Genomic DNA, 23789 nt, shown 5'->3' with positions numbered 1-23789 from the left:
TTTTAAATGTAAATTTGCAAAGGATCATATTAAAATGTGATGGGATATTTTTGCAATAAAGACTTATTTATGTACTTCTACTATTTTATATCTACACAAATTACCAATATGTAGAATTCTAACAGAATAAACAGCCAAAATATGTTTCGAATATATTATTATTCAAGGTGTAATTAAGAATAGGAACAGTCAGTGTTGGTAGACTGCTGCAAATGCTCAGTTTACAATATCTCATAATGATAAATTGATAAATTCTGACTTTTTTTTTCATAATTATAATTATGATTTGCCGTGGTGATTTTTTTTTTTTTTTTTTTTTTTTTGGTGGCGGAAATGGTGTTTTTATACCTGTGTTTGTAAACATTTATTTTGAAAGGTCATAACGGATTCAGTTTCCTCAGGACTCGGCAGCTTGCCCGCTCCTCCGTGCGCCCACACCCAACCTCCACAATCTGCGCTGCGGACTCTGCGGTGCAGTGAACCGGGATCTGGTGCTGCTCTGCGGCGCTGTGCGGAGGTGTGTGCGGGCCTGCCGGGCTCCGTCTGCGGCTCTGCCCTCTTCATCCTTCCCGCTGGCTGCCTCTGCGGCTGCTGCCATCCTCTATGCACCGTCCATGTCAACGTCCTGAGCATCATCTGAGAGGTGAAGACGTCGGACTGGTACGATGAGCAGCACTGGTAAGAAAGTAGCCGACACACTGGATATAGATGACGCTTTCTGAGCCGCTATCAGATGCTTCTGTAGGACGTCCAGATGTGTGGACCAATCGGATGCCTTGATCCCTTTGTTTTTGTGGCATCCCCTGTCACACAGATGTGGAAAACAAAACACACACACACTCGTGCGTGTGAATGCAGGATGTAAACATGATGTGATCCAGTTCCATGTGTCACATCATCACATGTGCTGCTAACAGATGTCGCGTTGATCCCATGTTGTGCTGAAGGTGCTTCAGTGTCTTCTGTCATCTCATGACTGTTTGTCCACAGACAGCAGGCCTGATTCCTTCAGCCTTTGTTCCTCCCTAAGGCAGATGTTCTCAACCTTGGGGTCGGGACCCCATTTGGGGTCGCAAGACACTGGGAGGGGGTCACCAGATGCCTTTAAGAAACTAAGAATATATTCTGAACAATTTGAGCCAATTTTTGCTTATTTTTACCCTTATTCTGCCACTACACAAAACTTTCCATATTTTAACCTCATTCCATCACATTTTCTTGTCATATTTTTGCTCCTTTTAATGCATTTTTTTTTTTTTTTTTTTTTTTTGCTACATTACTCCAATTTCAAATTTCAATGCCTTGTCTGCACATTGCATCCACTTTCAAGACATTTTCGTCACTTTTTAACCCTTTCCACCACTCTTCTCACCTAATGTTGCATATGTTGATCCATTATTGTCACTTGTCACTTCTTTTCACCATATTTTTTTTTCTGCCACGTTTGAACCAAAATCGACACTTTGAACCCTTTTTACCACTTTTTCTCAGTTTTTGGCCACTCTAATTTACAACTTTTAAACAATTTCTGTGGTTTTTAAAATCCCACTTCACCACCTTTTCCACCATTTTTGGTCACTTTTAACCCATTTTATTTTTGATCAAAACAAGAATTTACATCTTTAAGATGACTATATACTATGTCACAAATAATAATAAACTTCCTGCATAAAAGTGGACATTATTCAGATCAATAAATAAATGTGGTTACAATTAAATGTTCTCCCTTTATTCCCCCTTATAGATGGCCCTGCCTCCACATGACTGTTCTTCAATCTTCATGTGTGTGTTTAACCATCTTCAGGTACAGTGGGGGTCCCCGGAACCCTTATTTTGGGGGTTGCGGGCTAAAAGGTTGAGAACCACTGCCTTGAGGAACATTCAGCAAAGAGGCTGAGTATGATGATGTTCTTTAGCCCTGCAGCAACTTCACCACATGCTGTTTCCCATGTGCGGGAAAATATGTCCGGTTTGGAGAGCAGAGCTAACAACATGAGTTTCACAAGCGTGTGAGCTCCGGGTGTGGTGCTAAAAGAAAAGCCATGGAGAATTGTAGTAGTTCAAATTCATTCCACAAAAAGTTAACATAAGTGTGCAAAGAATCAGAACACGTCATTGGGTGTTAGACGTTTTGTATAGAACATAAGGAAATGACCTCTGGCACTGGTATAACCAACACTAACTCTAGCAGAAAGAAACAAACATGTTGTTATTAAAGTATATTTTACATGTTATTAAGTATTAACATTTTATTACCTCTACATTACAAGGTACTGTGATGGATACCAGTGATCTGGGAAAGCAGTGACCTTAGACATCAAGGTGATTAAGTAATATCACACTCAAGGTCGTGCTGTGATTCTGTCGTAGGCACGAGGCCTGGGAGAACCTCGTAGAACTGTACAACTGTTGTTTTATACAACAGTTCTACAAGCGTATTTTATTAGTTAACAGTAACAGGTGATTTGTTTGTTTATTTAATCATTTGGCTCAGCCAACAAAAATTGTTCCACAAGTGGAGAGCACCCACTCTATACGTTCACACTGCAGGTAAATGCATACCTGTCTAATTTTGGATTTGAAAATAAGAGAAAAATAAGGGAAATTTTTAGACACCCGCTTCCGAGCCGTCCCACCCGCCCAACCAAGCTCCAGTATCCCTTATATTTTAAGACAAGTGTGCAGGAAATCTAAAATACCCACTTGTCAACCACTTACTAAATTCAATTAGGTCTGGGTTAGGACGCACTCATTAATCCATCTAACTGTGCTTTACATGTTGTTCTGAGAAGTAAACACAGCGACTCCTAAAACTAGTGTTTTGATACAAAACACTAGTTTTATATATATATATATATATATATATATGTAATATTGTAGTTTTCTCTATCGACAAAATAGAAAACTTGATACGTCTTGAATCTCGATATATCGCCCAGCCCTAATTCCTAAATTATAAAACAGTCTAAAGTATAACATACATGGGTATATGAAGCACATTTACTGTTAATTTCACGTTGCTTGTCTTTAAGTTAGACGTTTACATTTTATTTTCATTACATATTTTCTTCTAATGTCTCATGCTCACTCATGTGGTTCTCTGGCATTCACCAATGACTTATTATACACATTTGTTGCAGAATTTACGTCATTTAACACTTTTTGTATATTAGTCGCGCTTGTGATTTTTCATGGTGACTTACGTCATTCCTTCCCCTGTGGTAGACGCTAAAATCTCATTTACTAATCTAACAGAACGTGTAACTGTGTCCCATCCTGCTGCTCTTTAGGAAGATAAATTCTCTATCACATTTTCCAAGGTATTTACACGAGTTATTTGTTTTTTTCACCGGAACGTCTTCATCCATCCATCTCTCTTCTGAGTTGTTTCCGGGTTTGTTGCCACTAATATAATCTTGCAAGAATTGCCACTCAGGCCATTTCAGGTGGCAGGTCTTGCAAGGCTTGTGATAGCGTTCAGTATAGTAAGACATCTTTTAATTATTATTACATTAAAATACGGAATATTTATGGGAAAATACTAATACAGGACGATGGCGGGAAAGAGGGGTAAAATATGGGAGTTTCCACGGGATACTTGACAGGTATGGGTAAATGTAACCCAAATCCAATCTTTTTGCCATATGCGACCTGTATTCGATCTGTTAACCCTTAGATGCATGAGTGCCTGGACCCTAAGTGGGTCAAAAATGACCGTATTACAATCAATGCATTTTTGTGCCATTTTTGTCATTTTTGTTAAGACTTATCATTTATGATGTTTTGTATTGTACACCCAAGAATGTTTGAGTTATTTTTATTTTTCACTTTTTTTAACATTTGGAACATGTGCAAACATTTTGAACCTAATAATTGAAAAAAGAAAATTGATTGCACAGAACATGCGTGTGTGTGTGTGTGTGTGTGTGTCCGTCCCTCACTGCATGCACATTTGTCACAAACGATCTGCTTCTGACTGTGAACAGTGCACACAGGTACGTTGCATTTGCCACAACTGTTGTTGACCTTGTGATCAAGGTCACAAGGGCCTTGGGCAGATCTGACACCTCTTTCTCTTCTGTTGGTCATGTCTGCCTCTTTCTTGTGGCTGGGTTGTGGCGTTTGTTACTCCACACCTTCCCATTGCCTCAATGAGTGGGGTTTGCAGTTGGGGGCAGCCTTCCAGACGACTCCTCATGTGTGGTGTCACCGGCTCCTTTGAGAGCTCATTGATGAAGAGCCGTCATGCATTGGTGATCCCACTCTTGAAATCAGGATGCTGAGCAGTGAAGAAGGTGTTAGCATTCAGGGTGGCAATGTCAAGCATGTTTTACCCCAGCACCATGGGTCACCTCTGTGTTTGGCGCTTGCAGGTGTAGGTGCCAACCATTTGGTTCATGGTGTCTACACCTCCTTTGGACTTGTTGTAGAATGTAATCACTTCTGTTTTTTTCTTTCTACTATTTTCTTCCACCACTTTGTCATGGTGCATCGTGCTCTGGAGCACAACAGCCATTCCTTTCTTTCTGGCATAGCTGACCATGGTAAGGTTGCTATTAAATCCAAACTCTGTGCTGTGAACTTCCCTGGACTTGGATGCCTTCATCAGAGGAGGGATGTCTGACTTGTTCTGTCATAGAGTCCCAACAATAGTGAGATCCTTCTCCAGGAGAAACACAAGAAGTGTGCCTCCTCTGCACTATGACTGTAGCAAATATACAGAGAGCCACGTACCACAGCACTGCATACAGAGGAGAAACTCATAAGTGAAAATCTCATCACACTTTTAAAGGTGCAATCCTCAACTCAATCGTCAACTCTCAGATCCCTCTCTCAACCTCCCTCCCCGCTGCTCTCTTGCCCTGCCTCCAAACTTTCCAAAGTCCCTCCCTCAGAGGAGCTAACAAGCTAACGTTAGTCCGACAGCAACATCACAGTAATATAACATGCTCTGTTAAAAGCATATTACTGCAGCGCTTCACTCTCTATGTGCACAAACCTCAGCAGCAGCAACAACACAGTGTCACTTACAGTTTCAGTGAAACAGAAGAGGCACACTTGTAAAAAACTTATCCATGGTGATGTTGCGACCTGTGTTTCTGAAACTACTGCACAACTGCATGACAGTGTTTTCCCCCAGATTCTTCTGAATTTCTTCCCCTGGTTGTCTTCCTGTGTAAACGATCCCATCCATTGCATAGGGGATGCGTGCATCACAAACCCAGAAGATCTTTAGGCCATACTTGGAGGGCTTCTGAGGCATGTACTGCAGAAATTTGCACCTACCCCTGAATGGCACAAGCTGTTCATCCACAGTGACACAATCACTTATGATGAATTGCCGTCTGCAGTTGACCAAGAACAGGTCCCATATGTGGCGGAAGGCTGCCATATGATCTGTTTCCAGGCGGACGGCTCTGGTCCTCTTGTCATCAAAGCGCAAGATACGGCGAATATCCTCAAAACAGCCATAGTGGCCTTATACATTGGATCATGTAAAGGACTCCCAAACAGCTCACGAACCGATACATCCCAGTTCTTCTCACTTACTGCAAGAAGGGTCAATCCAATGAAGGCCAATAATTCATCTTTGTTGACATTTTTCCATTCTTTTCCTCGAGCTACTCTGCGTTTGTGCACTTTATCACCTCTTGTATCATATTATCAGTAATAAAGAGCTCCCATGCATCTTTTGGTGAGACAGTGGTTGTAAGGCCTGGTGCAGGCCCTGACTGACTTCTCAGGATATTGCGGCTAGGTGCCCTGGGTGGGAGGTACCTCGCTCCAATAATAGCCCTTTACGACTCATTCTGTTGGAAGTGATTTGGACATCACTTTCTTCCTCAGAGGACTCACAGGAAGAATCTTCTGTGTCTGATTGATCCTGTTCACTTGGTAGAGTTGAAGTTCCAGGTGGATAGCTAACACCTCCTGGGTATAGTCTGAGTCCTCATCATCTGAGATTTCAGATTCTGAGTCCAGCTCTGTAACTGCCCCTTCATCGTCCAGCATCTGTAGCACCATTTCCCTTGTGTATCTAGCTGCCCTGACACATTGGATGAAATAACATCAAATGTAATAGTGAGAATGACAAGCAAATGTATCAATCAATATGTAGCTAAATTAATAAATACAAACACACACACACACACACACACACACACACAGAGACAGACAAGCACACTGATACAAAACATACAGTATATTAGCTAGATTATTTAGCTAAAACACATAGTCTTTCACATAATTGTCATGAATGACACCCACACACATGCATACAGTAATGTTAGCTAGCCTAATTCACTAGCTAATGTTAGCTAACACTATAGAATACGCTACTACATTATTTCATGATAACACTCTTTCACACAGTATTCATGAATGGCAACACACACACACGCACACCCACACACACACACAGTACATACAGTAATGTTAGCTAGCTTAGCTCACTTGCTAATATTAGCTAACCGTCAATTAGGCTAATACATTATGATAACACATTTTCCCACACACGCACACACACATGAATGTGCAAGTATGTTGTTGAAAATGAAAATCATTGTTGAAAGATGATAATACTTACATGTAAAGTGTGTGTGGTCCAAAATAAATAGATTCCTTGCAGCCACAGTTGATCAGAATCAAAAGATCTCATGAGATTCAATAGGAAATGAATGCGGGTCATCTTTGACCCACTTATGGAAGCTTGGGGTAGTAATACAAAAACTGAAATTTTTTAAAATCTATAAAAGGTAAGTTTAAATTTCCAATGGCATCTTATCAAAAACACGTTTTTTGAAGAATAGCTGGTATATGAAATGATAACAAATTTTTATTCTGAAGATAATGCAAGAAAACAATGTCACCAGGTCATTTTTGACCCACTTATGCATCTAAGGGTTAAAGATACTCTGAACAGCACAACTCTGAATTTTTTCAAATCCGACTGAAGTCACTTTCCAATATGGTCCTAAATCTGATACGTATCCGTTTATTTGCAACGCAACTGCAGTCTGGACGGCCGAGGAAAACGTCATCAAAACGTCATCATTCTAATAATGAATAATAATGAAATGTTCCTTTTGTCAGTCGGAAATTTTAATGAACTCCACATCATTGAAGCCGCTGACATCCCCATCCCACCACTATTAACTCCGACTCCGCTTCCAAACAGTCCGTTGTAAAGATGTAGCAGCCATCACAGCAAACGGCCTGAGTGATCAACCTGGCTCTCTTCTTTTTCACTCTCCTTAAAGTTATGAAGTGCTGACTTCTGTTGCACAGAACATTTCTCAGAGCAACACACAGCCCGACACCGGACGCCTCCATGTTTACATTTGTAAACACCGTACGTGGCTGTGGGATCATGTGTGACCTTAGGAACTCTTCTGCCCATGCGCGTTACTTCAGTGTTGCATTCTATTCATATTCCAAACTGATTGAAGATGCATTTAATATGTAATATGAACAATCACACACACAAAAATCTTTTTTTTTTTTTGAAGAAGAAAAAAATCCAAATTGTGCATTAAGACATGCAGTGTGAACGTAGTGACAGTGTAATTAACGGTATTTAGATCAGCTGTACAGATGAGTGATATGATTCGTAAGAAGTCCCGGCGCTGTTATTGCTCTATATCAGCACTCGTGGAATGTCTGTTGTCCAATCAAATTACTTGGTCAAAACTGTTATTGTATCGTTTCACATGGGAGAAAGGTATTTACTGTGTGTAATTTAAGCTTGCAGGGTTTTTCCTGGGTACTCCAGTTTATCCTATCATTTCAATAATGATTGGCTGCCTTGTCGGCTCGGGATCCACTCATAGACCTTTACATTATGAGATAATCCACTTCCTGTGGCCATACTTGTGACATTTTCAACTTAACTTTGGCAGTTGCTACTGTGTTAAAATAAGTGTATTTTACTGTGAAACCCTAAATAAGAACCTGTTTTCTTGATCAGGCCCCGAATTCCCTGTTTGTTTATTCAACTTTACTCTTATCTTATTAAAGGTCCATTTATGAATGTCTATGACCATGTGGGCACGCCTTCAACCCCCTGCAGCAATCCTAATACTTAAATAAGGTCAACTCACCTCTGCATTGCACTTACAGCCTCTACTGGAATGCAGAACATGACAGACAACAACTACTCAATACTTTGCATCATCATTTCTATGCCATCACTTATTCAAAAGTTCATTGATTTTGGTCATTTGAAATCCAGATGTTCTTTGCTCAGCATATGAATGCACAACAAGGCAGAGATAGGTGATGTTGTTGCTTCCAAGATGTAGAAACTTCTCTTAGAACATAGAAGCCATGGTATGGGGTTCTGTTCTGTAGGGGTTGGCGATAGAGTTTAAGCGCAATACTACTCAAACTATTGACTATAAACTATTGTATGACATCATGACAGGGGGATTGATCTCCATTTACTGCCCTAACCCAACATCGGCTCACCTTACAATAAAGTATATTATTTTATCCAAGTGAGAATCGTGGGATTTATTGGATCCACGCTGGCACTCCTCTGACCAACCCAAAGACAGTGACCTGGGCTGCTTTTGATCTGGATCTTGTGGATGTGTTTGACCTTTTACCTGTTGGAGAATGTGTGAGGGTGTGTGAGTTCCTGGAGCCGAGAACTCCTTTCAGATGTCCACCTGACTGTGAGGACAGCTGCTCTCCACATGTGGGCTGAGAGTTAAACAGTAACACCTGCTCCAGAGATCCTCCGCAGCTTAGAGAAGAATGGTGAAATGTGTGTGCATCACTTTAAAGAGGAGCTTTACTGGGTTTTTGTGTTTTTGAGTCATGTTGGAGTAGTTTTTACTCAGGTTCAGTTTAGATGCTTGGATTGAGTTATTATTTTTACAATGAGGGTGTAGGTCTGAGCCTAGTTTTGATTGTTCATGTGTTTATGAGAATGTAATCACTAACATGTGTAAAACAAGATCACCCAATCCACCAACAAAGGATCAAATCTCCTCTTTGCCAGATGTTGGCAGTTATCTGGATCAGTGATCCTGATCATGGTATTATGATCATCCACACTTTAAAGGCTTGGAAGAAATGTCTATCAACATTAATAACCATAAGAATAACCTTTTTTTTTAACAAACAAAATAAAATGCCTAATCCGGGTTTTGGAATTTCACCAATGATGAGAAATAGGTATTTTTCGATCTTTCAAACTGATCCAGATATCCAGATCGGTATATTGATCTGGATCTCCTTCAAATTATAATGGAATCTTACATGGCATAAAGTCTATTTTTGGTTAAAGTTTTGTCAGAATTTGTTAAGTACTTTTAAGTTTATCCTACTAGTAGACTGTTGCTTTGTTAGATTTACCATGTTTTGTTGGTAACTTGGGTGGCCAATTCAAGAGTCTCTTTTCTGAACATTCTATGGACCGTTAAATGACCAACATTGTTGATATGGAAACACGTGACATGTTGAGGAAATATTTGCAACAAATTCATTCCTTAGAGCTTGCCCTCTGATGGACTGCCACCTTATCCAGGTTGTAACCTCGCCTAGCGCCCTTTTGAGTGTTGGACATAGACTCCTCGGACCCTTGACAGGAACCAGCGGGTCGAAAGATGAAAAAATTAATCAAAAATTCAATTTGATAGGGGGGTGATTCCACAAAATGTTCCTGGCCTTCTTAAGACAGGCATACACTGTGTGATTTTGGCCCATTTTGGGCCCATTTGGCTGAAAAGTGTGTCGTGCATTGTGTAGTATACACGGGGTCACGACAAGCGATTAACACCTCACGACCAGCTCCCGATCAACAATTGTATGGTTGTAAGAAAAACAAACATGTTTGACATCCAGTCACTTCTCGTGAGGGTATCGCACTATTGAAGCAATGCCACGGACCGGCTTACTTCAAACGTTCACACTGCGCATGCACAAACATCGTAGGACCTGTAAAATTGAAGGACCGTACTTCCCACTTCTGTCCAGCCAACTCCAGGTCCATCACATCGCCGTCTTTTCTTTTTTTTAAAAGCTCTTTTTGCTCAGATTTGTGTGTCTCTACTTTCTGGTTCTTCTTCTTCTTCTTCTTCTTTAATGGTGACGCTTCAGAGTTCTTCTTCTAATTTGTACGTTGCATTTCTGGAAACAAGACCCCGACGTGTCGTGTATGGACGCAGTGTGAGCTGTCAGATCATGTCAGAGTGTCGGTTCGTACAGTGTGAGAACATGAATCGTGAGCTACGTACATTCGGGCTTTGCGATTGGGTCGCACAGTCTGAGCTGGAGCTGAGTACAAGGATTGAAAAAAGTGCAGCGTATCCCAGCCTTTAGGAATAACATCATAATTTCCAAGAAACTGGACGACTTTGGTTAGAAATGCTATTTTAAATTTCACCATTGATTAGCTTTGTGACTAGAAATACAAAGAGTAGCCCTGACATGACGAGAACATGATATGTGAACCCTGATTGGCTGAAATCTCCAAAATGGCGATGTCCACAAAATAAGAGATATTAATTGGACTGATCATCTAAAATGCATTTGTGTGATTGTATAAAAAGATGTTAAAATGAATTTTGTTTTTTTGTTTGTTGATCTATGTTGTTTTTGTTTCACTCAAGTCGTAGATGTTTCAAGCTGCACTTCTCCTTCACGCTGCACTCATAAATGTGTAGATTCCTGAGTGTACTTTAGGTGTGACGGAGGCTTTTGAATTGGATCTTGTTTACCGGGTCAGTTCTAAGGAGTGGTTCAAAGAAACCTCTCACACGTGGCTTAGCACAAACAACACACCCTGAAGTAGCTTCATTCTGCAGGCCGGTTTGCATTCTTTTAATTGTTCCTACCTGTAATTGCATTTTGACTTCTTTTGTCATCCCATTGGCACGGAACAGAACAATAACAACAGTCGGAGAGATTTTTGACAGGATTTAGTGTTGACTTTAGGTTTGTATCTGTAAATCAGAAATAGATATATTGTTTTAATCATAAAACAGTTGATTAGAGGGAATTAAAACTTTAATATTTTGGGTTCCTTTGAACATGTGTCCATATAAAAATTGCATATGGTGCACATGCACACACTTAATAAGCTTGCAATGTAATGTGGGCCTGTGACATTTCCCTGCTGACTGCTGTTTTACCTGCTACGTCTCCATTAAACCCTGTGACTCCAGAACATTTTTAGTCTGGGCACTCTAATTTGAAAACTTAGACAATGCTATACACAAGTGGTTTTACTGGCGTTTAACTGGATTTAAAAAAAAAAAAAACATGTATTTTTTTTTTTAATAATTCCTTTTGACAAATCACTGTCTATTTTGTAAGCCTTTTTTGACTCTGTCATAAAAACATCCTTTTACATAAAAGAAGGCATGCCCCAGGCTTTTCTCCCTTCCTGATAAGGACCTGTAATATTCACTTTGTCATTATTTATTCATACCCCATTGCTTCTGTGTGTGTGTGTGCAGAAAAGAGCTGAGTATTAATGAAGTCCTCCATGTTTGCCATACTGACAGTGTGACATTTAGGTGCGACAGCAACCAACGAAGGCATTCAGTGAGCTGTGCTATACACTGTTAAATGTCAGGCTGCGTTCAGATCATCCATTCTTTCCTTTTGAGGGTTTACTCACTTCCCTTTTCTGTTTTGTTTCCGTTTCATCGGTTTTCCCTCATCAAGTGTCATTACAGGCTATTAAACTTCCTGACCAAACATGCTTCATAACAACAATTGTGTCTCCAGGCCTTTATGTTGTTCATCAGGTTTCTGTGATTTTTTTCCTTCAACAAATGACCTCAAAACCATCATACATAATGATGCAGAGCAGTGATAATTATATCCTGCACAGGCATCAACCTTCAAATTTGACACCATTATAAATAACTTACAGTGTCCTGTTTTACAGAAGATGAAAAGGAATATACTCTTATTATTTAGTTCCTAGATTTAATAAACTGCACCACCAGATTTCTGAACAGAGTGATCTCTGGGATAGTAAATCTTGTGATATTTGTATACAGTGGAAGAGAACATCATCCCTCTGGTGATTGGTTGCTCAGGTGGTAATCTTAGCCCTCCGTCATCAGCATTGGCTGATTTAAGGTTTTTCTGTTTGATCAAGCATTTTTATTATTGGGTGTAGAATTAACCCAAAGAACTTCAACAAAGGGAGAAAAAAACTAATGTTGGGCGTTGAACCAGTTATTGCTATATCTCTTTTTTGGGGATTTGGGATCAGCCAAGTCCAGCATTTCCCATGAAAATGAAAGGCTGGTTTCAAAAGAGATTCCTAAATATCCCCTGCAGCTCTTTGGCAAATGCTTTTAATTGCTGTGAATTCTTAGATTAAAGCTTTGTTGGATTTTGATTAAAGCTGGGCTGGATTTTTGGTTTGGTGATCAGGATCTGATTTATAAACAAAGCTGAGCTGATTAGGTTTAGTAGGTATGATGGATGGATGGATAGATGGACACACCATAGATTTGAGATATTTGATTAATCTGTACTGATTTGAAAACCCAAATCAAATCCTGTTCCTAGATGTTATAAATAAATTTCTCTGTCTTCTTTATGGAAACATGGTTTAGATCTGTAGATCAGTGCAGCCTCTCGATTCCTCGTTTTCCAAGAATTTCCAAGGTTGGCAGACAGCCAATCATTGGTCACTCTTATCCCAATAAGACGTGTGAAGTTACTTTGGTTAGTTCTGAACTCCATTGGCATGTTATTTGGGTAGAGGTTGTACAAATCAAAATAAAATGGTCAAATGTGGTGTAACTCTGATCTGAGGTGGTAACTATCTGTCAAAAAAATGGTCCAAGGAAGGAGAAGCAGTGAACTCGTGGTTGGGCATCTGAGAGTAAAAGAAGAACTGTGTCATCATCAGGCACTCTTTGATCCTAGAGTTTCGGAAATGTAAACTGAATTCTGAAATTGTGTTGAGAATCTTTTTGTAATTTTTTTCTCATGATATTCTGTTTATGTTCGAAATAAATAAATACAAATATAATATAATCTAAAATAATAGTTTTATTCATCAAAAATTATTTGTAGATGACAGAAAATGCTAAAGTTAGTCGAAGTTTGTTCATTAGTAACATTTGTTACTGGGAATCTGTTTCATGAACTCTGAATTCTTTCGCTAGTCATGGTTGTTCAATGTGGGGGCTTGTCCAGGCTGATTTCTTTGATTCTGATGGGGAATCTCTTCTTTGTGGACCATTATAGAACCACTTGGATATCTGCACAAGAATGCTTGGTCTGGACTCATCCGAGTATGTTGTGTTTCTCTTTCCCGTTTTTTTTTCTCAAACCAGCCCCCGATGAAACTGATGATGATCTTAAGCAATTAATGGAACTCACCAACAACTGCTGAACCTGCTTTTAACGTATCTTGTTTCTCTAAATTCTGATTAGATCAACTTTGGTCAGAGTACAGGCATTGCATTGTTCTTCATGCCCTAAAGCTGCCCTTTTAAAGGTCCAGTTTTATACATTTTTTCACACGTCTCCATTTGTTCTAAGAACCACAAAAACATAGTATTTGAGGTTTATTTTCCCAAACTCGCCTGTTTTCTGGAGTTTTAGCCTCTGAAAAGTCACTATCAGAGCGCTTCTAAAAAACACGCTGGTTTTTTGGGCCTTCATGCATATGCATGAGTGGGCGTAAACACAGCAACAGCAGTACATCATTACCAGTCTTCCTTATCCTCCCCTGACCACAGGAGTAGTCCATTTAATACAATAGTCCATTGTTTTGTCTAACCGCTGTGTCGCTTTGGGTCACAAACACGTCAGATCATCCCTTAAAGGAGATACAAGGTGGTATAACGGCTACTAAAAATGAAACTGATTGTGAGCACTCTTCGGTTTATCTATATACTGGATTATCTATATACTGAACGTAACAATATTAACTGTGATATTACCTACAATATCAACCTGACATTGCTATGTTAATTTTAGCTGTGAGGTAGTTTGAGAGGGAGGAGCTCACATTCTCATAGGGTAGGAGGAGCCAGGGTTGTTAGGAGGAGGAGTTTTTACATTGTGACACCACAACGTGAGAAAATTCCACCTCGCCTGTTTGGAGCTGACTTTTTACAAAACGTGGAATAGCAAGGGAGGGAGGAAACAGAACTTTTTTAGCTTTGGCCCCCTGAATGAGGCTTATGGAATGTATATCACTGTAGCAAAACCATTATAAAGTGAATATTTCATAATACTGTGGCTTAAATCATTCAAATGTCAATCACTTTGTTGAAGTTAAATTATTGAGACAGAAGCTGGAGGAAGTTTATTAACTCAACAAGGATATTTCATAGGCACTTTTGCATCAGCACTTGATGAAGGAAATTGTGGTAGAAAGTGTTATTGAACATGTATGGCTGCATGTTCAATAACATACACATACACGTTGTCTTTTCAGGGAGAACCCAGCGTGACCAGCTAAGTGACCTTGAAATAAATAAATCAGGAGAGAGACGAGAAGTAAAGAGAAAGGAGAAGAGAATGAGCAGTCAGAGCCGAAAGTTTAGCCAACAGTGTAAAAGCTGTTTGTTGTGAAAAAGACAGATATTTTTACAGCGTCTCTCATCTTTGCTCTCCATCTGATAGTATTTTGGTTTCAAAGGGCTCACGTGTTACCATTGAAGTTGACAGTTTTAGTGTGAAAAATATTTTTGGAGCTATTCGTGGGACTGTTTAGGGGAAACAGGATGTGTTGTCCTTTGTGTTATTCTAATTGTCATGTGACTGTGGAGCTAACTCTGCTTTTTAAGGTGTGATCAGATTACAGCTATGCGAGGAACGGCAGGCAGCCAATGATCAATGAGATGTAGTAAATTATTCAACGGTTGACTTTCTCCTAAGAGTATGTGTGAGTGTCGGGCTGTGATTGATCATTTATTGATTCTGTACATCCATCCGTAGAGGGTTAGGGTTTGGTCTTTGTTTGTGAGCTAATAGAATAGTAGACAGTATCTGCACTTTTATTTTTTGAAAAGTCTCATTCTGCTTTATAGCTTTTTGTACTTTTAAAAAAAAGTTTTCTTTGCATCATTATTATTATTATTATTATTATTATTGTTATTAATTTAATTATCAATGTTTTATTTCACACTGTGTAGTTCACAGTTTGAATACAGTAGGCACTATAATATTTCAGGATCAGAATCAGAAAAGCTTGCGTCTGCCATGACGGAAACTTGTCTTTAGCGTCACTTATACAACACAACACAAGTTAAGAATATTGAAACATAAATGAATTATACAGAGTAGGGCTGCAACTAACGACTGTCTTAATAGTTGACCAGTCATCGATTATTGAAACGATTAATCGACTAATCGATGACAAATCGTACAATTATTTGTTTTGTGTTGCTACTTTTTTAAAAATTTGGCTTGGGGCAAATTATGACAAAGAAAAACAATACATAAATAAAACTATTCCCAACTTAAAGTCAAAACAGGTGCCTTACAAACACAAATTAAACTGAATACATCAATATTAGAATGTCCTTTAAAGGGGACATATCATGCTAAATCCACTTTTTTAGCCGTTAAATGCATTTTGTTGTATATTTATAGTGTTTAGAAGCACAGAAAAGTTCAAATTAGTCTCTTCAGGTGCTCCGTTGATATCTTTATATTCTGTTTTGGTCATATTTTTCAATCTGTTTCGATTTTTCTCTTCTCTATTACTTTTTTTGAACAATGACGTCACAGTATTTGCAGCGGAACTGCCAAATTAGTACATCAACTCCAGGTCCAACACTTCGAGCAATCCGCCATTTTTATTTCTCGCTTTCATTTTGTAGTCCAAGCTCAAGGATGCCGAAGTTACGAGAGGATAAGTCAAAATGTTTGGTTGTTGGATGTAGTAACCCACACGCTTCATTACACCGTCTCCCAGCATCAGAACCTTTTCAAAGTGCCTGGTTGAGTTTTATTTTTCACAGAAATGTACCCACATCTGTGGGTAAGGTCATTTTTGTGTGCGCAAAGCACTTCAAGGATGACTGCTTCTGCAACCTCCACCAGTATAAAGAAGGATTTACCGAAAGACTTTGTCTGATTGAGGGTTCAATTCCTTCTATCTTTGGAGACGACGAACAGAGCACTTCGGTAAGCTGTAAATAACGCTAAAAAGTGTGATGATAAGACGTCCCTGTCATTGTTTTGTTAGCATTAGCAGTTGCACCATCTTCATATGTTAGTGCTGTGTGCTTGTTTTAGATCCTTGATGATATGGCCTACGTGATTTAATTTAAGTCTAAAGTTTTCATTATTCATTTCATTTTGCCGTTTTTGTCTCCGAAAAGACTATTAAAATGCATTTCGTGACGTTAGCTCGGCGCTAGCGTTAGCTCGGTGCTTGTGTTAGCTCACTTGTTAGCGTTCTGCAGGTTCATCTTCTTCATTTTCATTCGTTCCGCCGGGTCAGACTCTGGCTCAAACAAGGCTGGATGGACAAGTTTTCTGTTGTTGACATTGTGTAAATAATGTGTGAATAAAAAGTTTCTGCGCCGCTACATAGCCATATCTCTTCTATCAAACTACAAAAATGGCCGAACAGGGTGGAGTTGAACTGAGCGTCACCTCTGCAACCTGGAGAGGGGGCGGGGTATGAAGTGTCTCATTTGCATTTAAAGAGACCGCACCAAAACGAGTTGCTCTCAGAAGCACATCAGAAAAGGGGTAGAAAAGGGGCCTGTGGAGCTATAATAATGAGGAATTCAGACCCAAACATTGCAGTTCCGCTTTATATAGACCACAACTGTATGATTTATATGTAAAAAGGAAGGATTTAAAAGCATGATATGTCTCCTTTAAGAAAAAAAGCTACAGTAGCTGCTGACTCAAAGAGCTATTCCTGATTGGTTGATATTTTATACCATATATTTGTGCATGTGGGTCACTTTATTAGTGTTATTGTATGCAATTCATTTATTTCCTCATTTATAATTAAATTACTTTCTAAAAATAAAAAAAAGCACATGAAAAGCCAAAATAACTCCAATAGTGTTTTTCTGCTGCCGAGTATCTGATAATGAGTTACATAAAGTTATGGTTGATAAATGTCTCTCTGATTTCCTACAATTAAACCAGATCAGACGTGATGATTTCATCATTAATCTACTGAGAGTAGTACTAACAGGATATTCTGGTGTAATAATCACAATAGTTACATTACTGTCTAATGGGACCAGCTTTGTCTGTGAACACGTGAAATATAATTCAAAAATATTGCGTTTCACAAGTTGGGATGGATGAATAGTGATGTTCGGTTACTGCTAACATTTATTTCACACGACGTGTGACATGTTAACTTTCATCCTTCCATACAAGTTTTAAATCTTTCTGTAAATCAGTGGCTCTTTGCAGTTTAATAACAGTAAGCCGTATTCTTTTTAGTTGGTCTATTCCTTTAGTGAAGGCGTTAGCGTTAGTGCTTAGCCCAGTCTTGTGTTTCTGTGGATTAGCTCAGCAAGCTTTAGCTGAGCAGGTACATCTCTGTCAATGTGTTTCTGGGAAATATGGGTGGATCTGACGGAGGAACTTGGACTGGTTCACTTTGTTGGGTGGGTGTCTGGTCTTAACCAAGTAGCGGTCCATGATGTATCGCTACACGGCAGCTTCAAGTCGCGCCCAACTGTGCGTGAGCGTGTCGACAACGCGGAGCTCCCGGTAACGTCACTTCAGAGAATAATAAGTTGTTGACAAAAGACTTGGAGGCAATTTTGGCCAGTGGAACAAGGTTTTTATGGGCATTTTTGGCAAAATTGAGCTCGTGGCCCTAATTAATTTCGGACATGAGATTTTATAATTTCTATCTTCAGAGCCTTGCATGGTCAGGCTCCCTCCTACATTAGAGACTTGTTGTGTCCTTATACCCCCTCCCGGAGGCTGAGGTCTCAAGATCAGAACCTGCTCATGGTCCCCCGTACCCGTTACAAGACCAGAGGAGATCGCTCCTTCCAGGCGGTCGCGCCAACGCTCTGGAACGATCTTCCGTTTTCCTTGCGTTTGCTTGATTCCATTGATGCTTTTAAGAGCCAACTGAAAACCTATTTGTTTCAGAAAGCATTTTAAATTCCAGTGATAAAGGGTTGTTTTATGACCATCATATTATTGTGACTGTAACTGCAATTTGTATTGTATTGTATGCACTGTATGTATTGTGAAGCACTTTGTGACTTCTGTCTGTAAAAGGTGCTATATAAATAAATATTACTTACTATCTTGAGATGACATATTCTTACTGGTGGCATGTTTCTGACAATATATCACCCGCTAATCACGTCCATAACGTGCATACAGCTCTGAGCAAAGATAGATAGAAGATAAGATGAGCCACTCATAAAAAACAATGTTCAGCTCCGTCCATAGCTTGAAAAAGACGGTGATGACGCAACCGACAATTGTCGACAATTACATTCGTTGCTGACTAATTCTGTTATCGATGTTTGTCGATTGTTGCACCCTTTATACAGAGCTTGAGAAAAAAAAAATCGAAAACGTGAAACATAGTAAAGTGCAAGTGCTTTATAGTCTCACATACAGAGGAATGGAAATGGTTCAAGTCTGTCAAAAGCAATAAATGACTTTATAAAGCCACTTTGTTATACATCATTCTTTCGATCTGCCACAATAATGTAATTTAAATGAAAATACCCCAAGTTGAGGGCATTTCTCAGCAATTTTTAGGTGAGATTAAAAAAGAGATTAATTTGATACATTAATCACAGAGCATAATTAATTAATCGCACAATATTTTTCAACTGTTGGCAGCACTAGAAGAACCATTTGTCCTCCTGGGCTACAACCTGACGTTATCAACAATAGTCTATTCCTCTTTGATATTACTGAGCACATTACAGTACCCCCAGTGTTCAAACTGTGGAGTAAAGAAATGGTCACAACATAATTAGAACACTTATTTGGCCCCTACAGTGTACATTATGAATTCTAGTCAATTATCAAAAATTAATGCATTAAACCTTTTGCCTATATGTATAGAGAACTAATGTAGTTGTCTGATATTTAACAAGTGTTTCCATACAAAGCTAATGCTAGCTAATATTTTAGAACTGCTATTGTCACTCTGCAGTTGCAAAACACATTTTAAATTGTTATATTACATTTTTTTGGTATCACATTAATACTCTCCAGTAAAACAAAAACAATTTTGTTCATCACTATAAGAACACTATAATCCCAGTAAAACATGGTGGGAGCAGCATCATACTTTGGTGCTGCATTTTCCACATCATCAATGGTTTCAAATTAACAGACAGGAACGTTCCAAATCCATCTGAACTCACCTGGAAATCTGTGAGTCGACCTGAAGTGACCACTGGCCTCATTTGGATTGATGTTAATTAAATTTATGCATCAAAATTGCTTAGATTTATGTGATTGTTTAAGGATGCAAATCCCTTTGTGAATCAAACAGTTCAAAATTATTATTATTTATTTATATATTTATAATATCACTGAGTTTATGTTTTAGATCACAAATAAAGATGGAGCACTGCATCATTGCACCCTTTACTGCCTGGTTCCTTACTGTCAGCGTCTACACATCTCGAGTGTGTTGCTCTTATTCAGGGAGCCAAATGTGGGTCAAATGAGTGATCGTGTCTGCTCGTTGCTCTCTGCCTCAGACTACAGGATGAATGCGGAAAAGGAAGGGATTGGATTCATGTTGTGCCTCCTTGTGAGCCACTAATCCTAAACATCAGCTTTAGGGCACCCCAATGTGAATCTCAAGAGCAGCTTTGGTGCTGTATTGACAAGAGCAACACAATGATGCACAAGTGTAGTGTATGTGGATGCATAGGACATGCAGGGTGGTGGTGATGGTGGCGTCTCTGTGATTTGGAGATGCTGCTGTTCTGTTGGTTTAATCATTTGGCGGTCCATAGTGATTAAATCTAAGTCCTCTCTTAGAAAAGTCCATAAATCTTCGTAAACCCGCTTGTATAGGGAAGAGCTCCTTAACTGTGGGTCATTGCCACCATGTGGAGGAAGGGTGTAAGATTGTGCTGGAATAGGCAGAGTAAGGTGTGTTGTGGCGAAAATAGAGTTGAGTCAAAAAGACACAGACAGTCTACGGTGGAGCTGAGGGAAATGTGTAAAAGCAAAGAGTGCAAAGTTTGGACATGTTTTAATGTCATGGACAGCTCCACAGCAGAGTGTAGATTAAGCTACCTGAACATTTTATACCACACAGGCTCCACAAACAACCTGCACAGACACATGAGTCTATCCATCAATAACAGTATTTTATCTAGTGCTCTCAAATGATTAAATCGTGATTAATCACATGAGAATTCTGCATTAATCGCAATTGTTTTATTTTTTCTAAAACTCTGGGGCGGATTCACAAAAGGTTTAGGGGTATTGAAACGTGTGCAAACGTCACTCCACACGCTAATAAGGAGTACAAAGCCCAAGGAATCAGCTGTGCGCCGCCGCGGCGCTTCCAAATGTGCCCTCATTCTATTTAGCGCGTTTCCCTCTGATGAATATGCATAGTAGGCGGATCTCCCAGGGGGAGCAAAAATATGGGAGGAGTGAATGCAATGAAATTAATGCAAGGGGGCGCAATGCGATTCATGAAATCTGGAACTGTTTGCGGTGATAGTTTTAGTACCAGAAAATAGTACGACTGAGAAGGAGGTGCAAACACACACGCAGAGATCATCGCTGCCGTAAATGTGGACAGAAAACCCAGCGGAGATGGAAAAAAAAAGGCTCCAGTTGTGTGTGTGTGTGTGTGTGTGTGTGTGTGTGTGAGAGTGTGTTTGTATGTGAGAGAGAGAGAGAAAGAGGGGTCGCTCTGCGCAGAGATGGATATATAGATATGACCATGAATCGATATCGCTTCGGACTCACTGCTCCACTCATCTCCTTTCAGTCCATGTTTTAACCGTCAAAGTCTCATGTCATATTGATGTCAGGCCAGAATCAGCAGATCAGATGCGTAATTTACACATGATCACTGACGGTGACATATGAGAGTGTGCATGACACAGCACTGCTGAGACCTGTGCTGGATGATGGTCAGTAGATCATCTTCAAAGAATGCAGACTGATTTACAGACTGTGTAGCTGCATTAACTCAGATCAATGGTAGATCAATAGGACGGTTTCTGTCCTAATCTGCCTATTTTGCATGCACTGATCAGAGCAAAGTTACAGGACCGAACGGAGCACCCACATTTAATGAGGGGGGAAAAATATCATTAGGTTTTAAAGTTGTTGTTTTAAAAAAAATAAACAAAAAGAAAACCTTTTTATTAGTTCATTTAGTTTTCTACATTACTGTATTAATGTTTGTGCAGTAGACAGAAGTCCTTCTGTCTCAAATTTAACCTCCTCAAATGTGCTTGTGCACACTGACGTCTCCACATTAAAAGAGCAAAATAGGGGTAGTCTGCACCACTTCTGCATGTGCACTAATGATTGCTGCAATCTTAGTGAATTCCACGCAGAAGGTGAGGAAACTGCATCACTAAAGGATTTAGGGAAGCAACTGATTATTTTTTATTTTCAGTTCCAACAGATGAAAGTGTTTTTTCTTGCATTTTTCTCCTGTCCTTGTTTTAAGACGTTCAGCTTGTTTATCTGTCGCAGCATGAAATTGGTTTTCCCGTTCATTCAAAAGTGCTTCTTCTGCTTGTCGTCATCAATCTTCTTCTTCTTCTTCTTAAGGACTGTAGTAGGGAAAAAAAGTGGTGCATGCACAGAACGTGGGTGTGATAGTCCAAATGCAGCCAAGCTAACCTGTTTACATGCATTTAAAAAACATCCAGTTGTTCAGTTTTCTCAAAGCTGCATTGCCTGTTGCTTCCTACCATTGACTGAGGGTTTCCTGCAGTTCTTGTTCCAAAGACAATCTGTCACACCTTTAGACGAGTAAAGAATGAAGAGGATGTGGTGGGATCATGTTTGATGCCTTCAGTCTTATCTCATTTTCTACACTCCTGTGGTACATCCTGTTGGTTATATTTTAAGGCAGATCTGATAATGTTTCCTGTGTGGACGGACGCATTACTGCTCATAAGCTCTCGCCATAATTAAACCCTTAAAAGCTGAAAGGAGTGGGTTTTATTTCTAGATTTTCTCTTCAAGACTTTGGCAGAATTAGCTTTAATTCTTACCTTGAAGCTAAGAAGCTTCAGGATGGAGATATTAGACGCTAATAATGAGGCTAATGGTTCATGGAGGTGTGGCCGTTTTGGTCCTGCCTGATGTTCCACACAGTGGGCTGTTGTATTATCAACCTAAACAAAAGGATACAAAGACCACTGGGATGTTAGTGCCAGTAGGGGCAAGGAGGGATGAAATTGGCATTTGATGTATTGGCTACCGGACTTCACTTCTAGAGTGCTTTAGTCCCAAAGTGCTTTACACTATGAGTCACATTTAGCTATTACACATTCCCATAACCTGTTCTATGCTCAGATGGAGGACAGCGAGACAGACATTAGCCTACATAGATGTGCGCCTCCAGAACGTCTTTGATTCACTCCCAAAAAGAAAGGTTGCCTGTTATGTTGCTCTGTTACTACCCATTATTTTTACTCAGGGACTTATTTTACTAATGTATTATTATTAGTAGTACTACTAGTGATATTTTCTCTCTCTTCCTTCTTCCACATCTCACTTCTTAACATACCTAATGAACACAAATACAGTCAACCAATCCGTGAACTGAATGCTTGTGTCTGTTAATACAAGTATCTTTACTGTTGAATCATCTCATCATTGCTGTCGGTCTAATATTCAAATCATTTCTTCTTTCCTGTGTTACTTTCTGATCACATTAAGGGGACTCCCGGTTCCTATTCTGATGTTCAAAGGAAGGATAGTAAGGGTGTAACTATTCGTTTTAGCAACAATTCGATTCGAATCACAATTTGCTATATTGCCGATTTGATTCAAAGGCAATATTAATTAATTTAGAACGATTCGATGTGAAACAATTCAGTGACATGAAATTCAATAACTTTTTAGCCAAAATAATAATTAAAGTAGTGTGACTGTGAAATAAATATGTGGATACTGTACAGTGCAAGTGAGGTTTCATAGATTCCTTGTTCATGGATTTTTCATGTAGGGGAATCATCTTTAAATTTATTGTGGATAGAAACAAAAAAGTAAACAACATTTAATGACAAAAATGTATTCACATTTTATTTGAATGAATTCCAACCAACACAAGTTTTTGAATGAAATTGTCTTTATGTCCTGACAGAAATTAAGATCTTATGTGCTCTGAAAAAGGAAAAAGGAATCATGTCTCCCTGTCTCCCTGCTCGTTCTCGATCCCTCACACTGAAAGTGCGTCACCGCTGACAGAGTTAGAACAGAGTTTTTGCTAACATTTTTTATCATATATAATGATAAAGTTAATTGTTTACTAACTGCTGAATGAGACAACAAAGTTTCTACACAATACAAGCTTTGAGCTGAGCGCCTCTTCAGCAGCAGCTGTGCGGATGCATGTGATAGCGCTTTTCCACCGGGCAGGAGCTGGAGCTAACTTGGAGCTAGCGCGTGTTTTGGCTCTGAGCCATTCTGTTTCCACCAACATAGCTCCAGCTCTCGGAGCCAAAAACCAGAGCTACGCTGGCCCCACATAGCTTTTGGGCTACAGCTCAGCTCAGAAGTGGGCGGGAGGTAGGCGGGGTTATCGACGGTCCTCCAAAAACGAAAAGCAGCCATTTTTTTAAGCTGGCGAGCGGCTGGTCACGTTAGCGCAAATCCGACAAAAAACATTT

At 39.5% G+C, this 23789-nt stretch overlaps 1 protein-coding gene across 1 annotated transcript in view; it reads left to right on the top strand.

Annotated features, from left to right (window-relative positions):
- The first annotated feature begins 422 nt into the window (after positions 1–422).
- ablim2 (actin binding LIM protein family, member 2) overlaps positions 423–23789 on the top strand; it is a 118678-nt gene continuing 95311 nt past the window's right edge. The window contains exon 1 of the mRNA XM_028475125.1: positions 423–678. Coding sequence (XP_028330926.1) covers positions 666–678 — 13 coding nt within the window. The 5' untranslated portion in view covers positions 423–665. The remainder of the gene's footprint in view (positions 679–23789) is intronic.

Source organism: Gouania willdenowi, chromosome 18 (genome assembly GCF_900634775.1).
Source record: "Gouania willdenowi chromosome 18, fGouWil2.1, whole genome shotgun sequence".
NCBI classification, from domain to species: Eukaryota; Metazoa; Chordata; class Actinopteri; order Blenniiformes; family Gobiesocidae; genus Gouania; species Gouania willdenowi.
The sequence above is the reverse complement of the archived record's forward strand: the minus strand, read 5'-3'. Positions and strand labels throughout refer to the sequence as shown.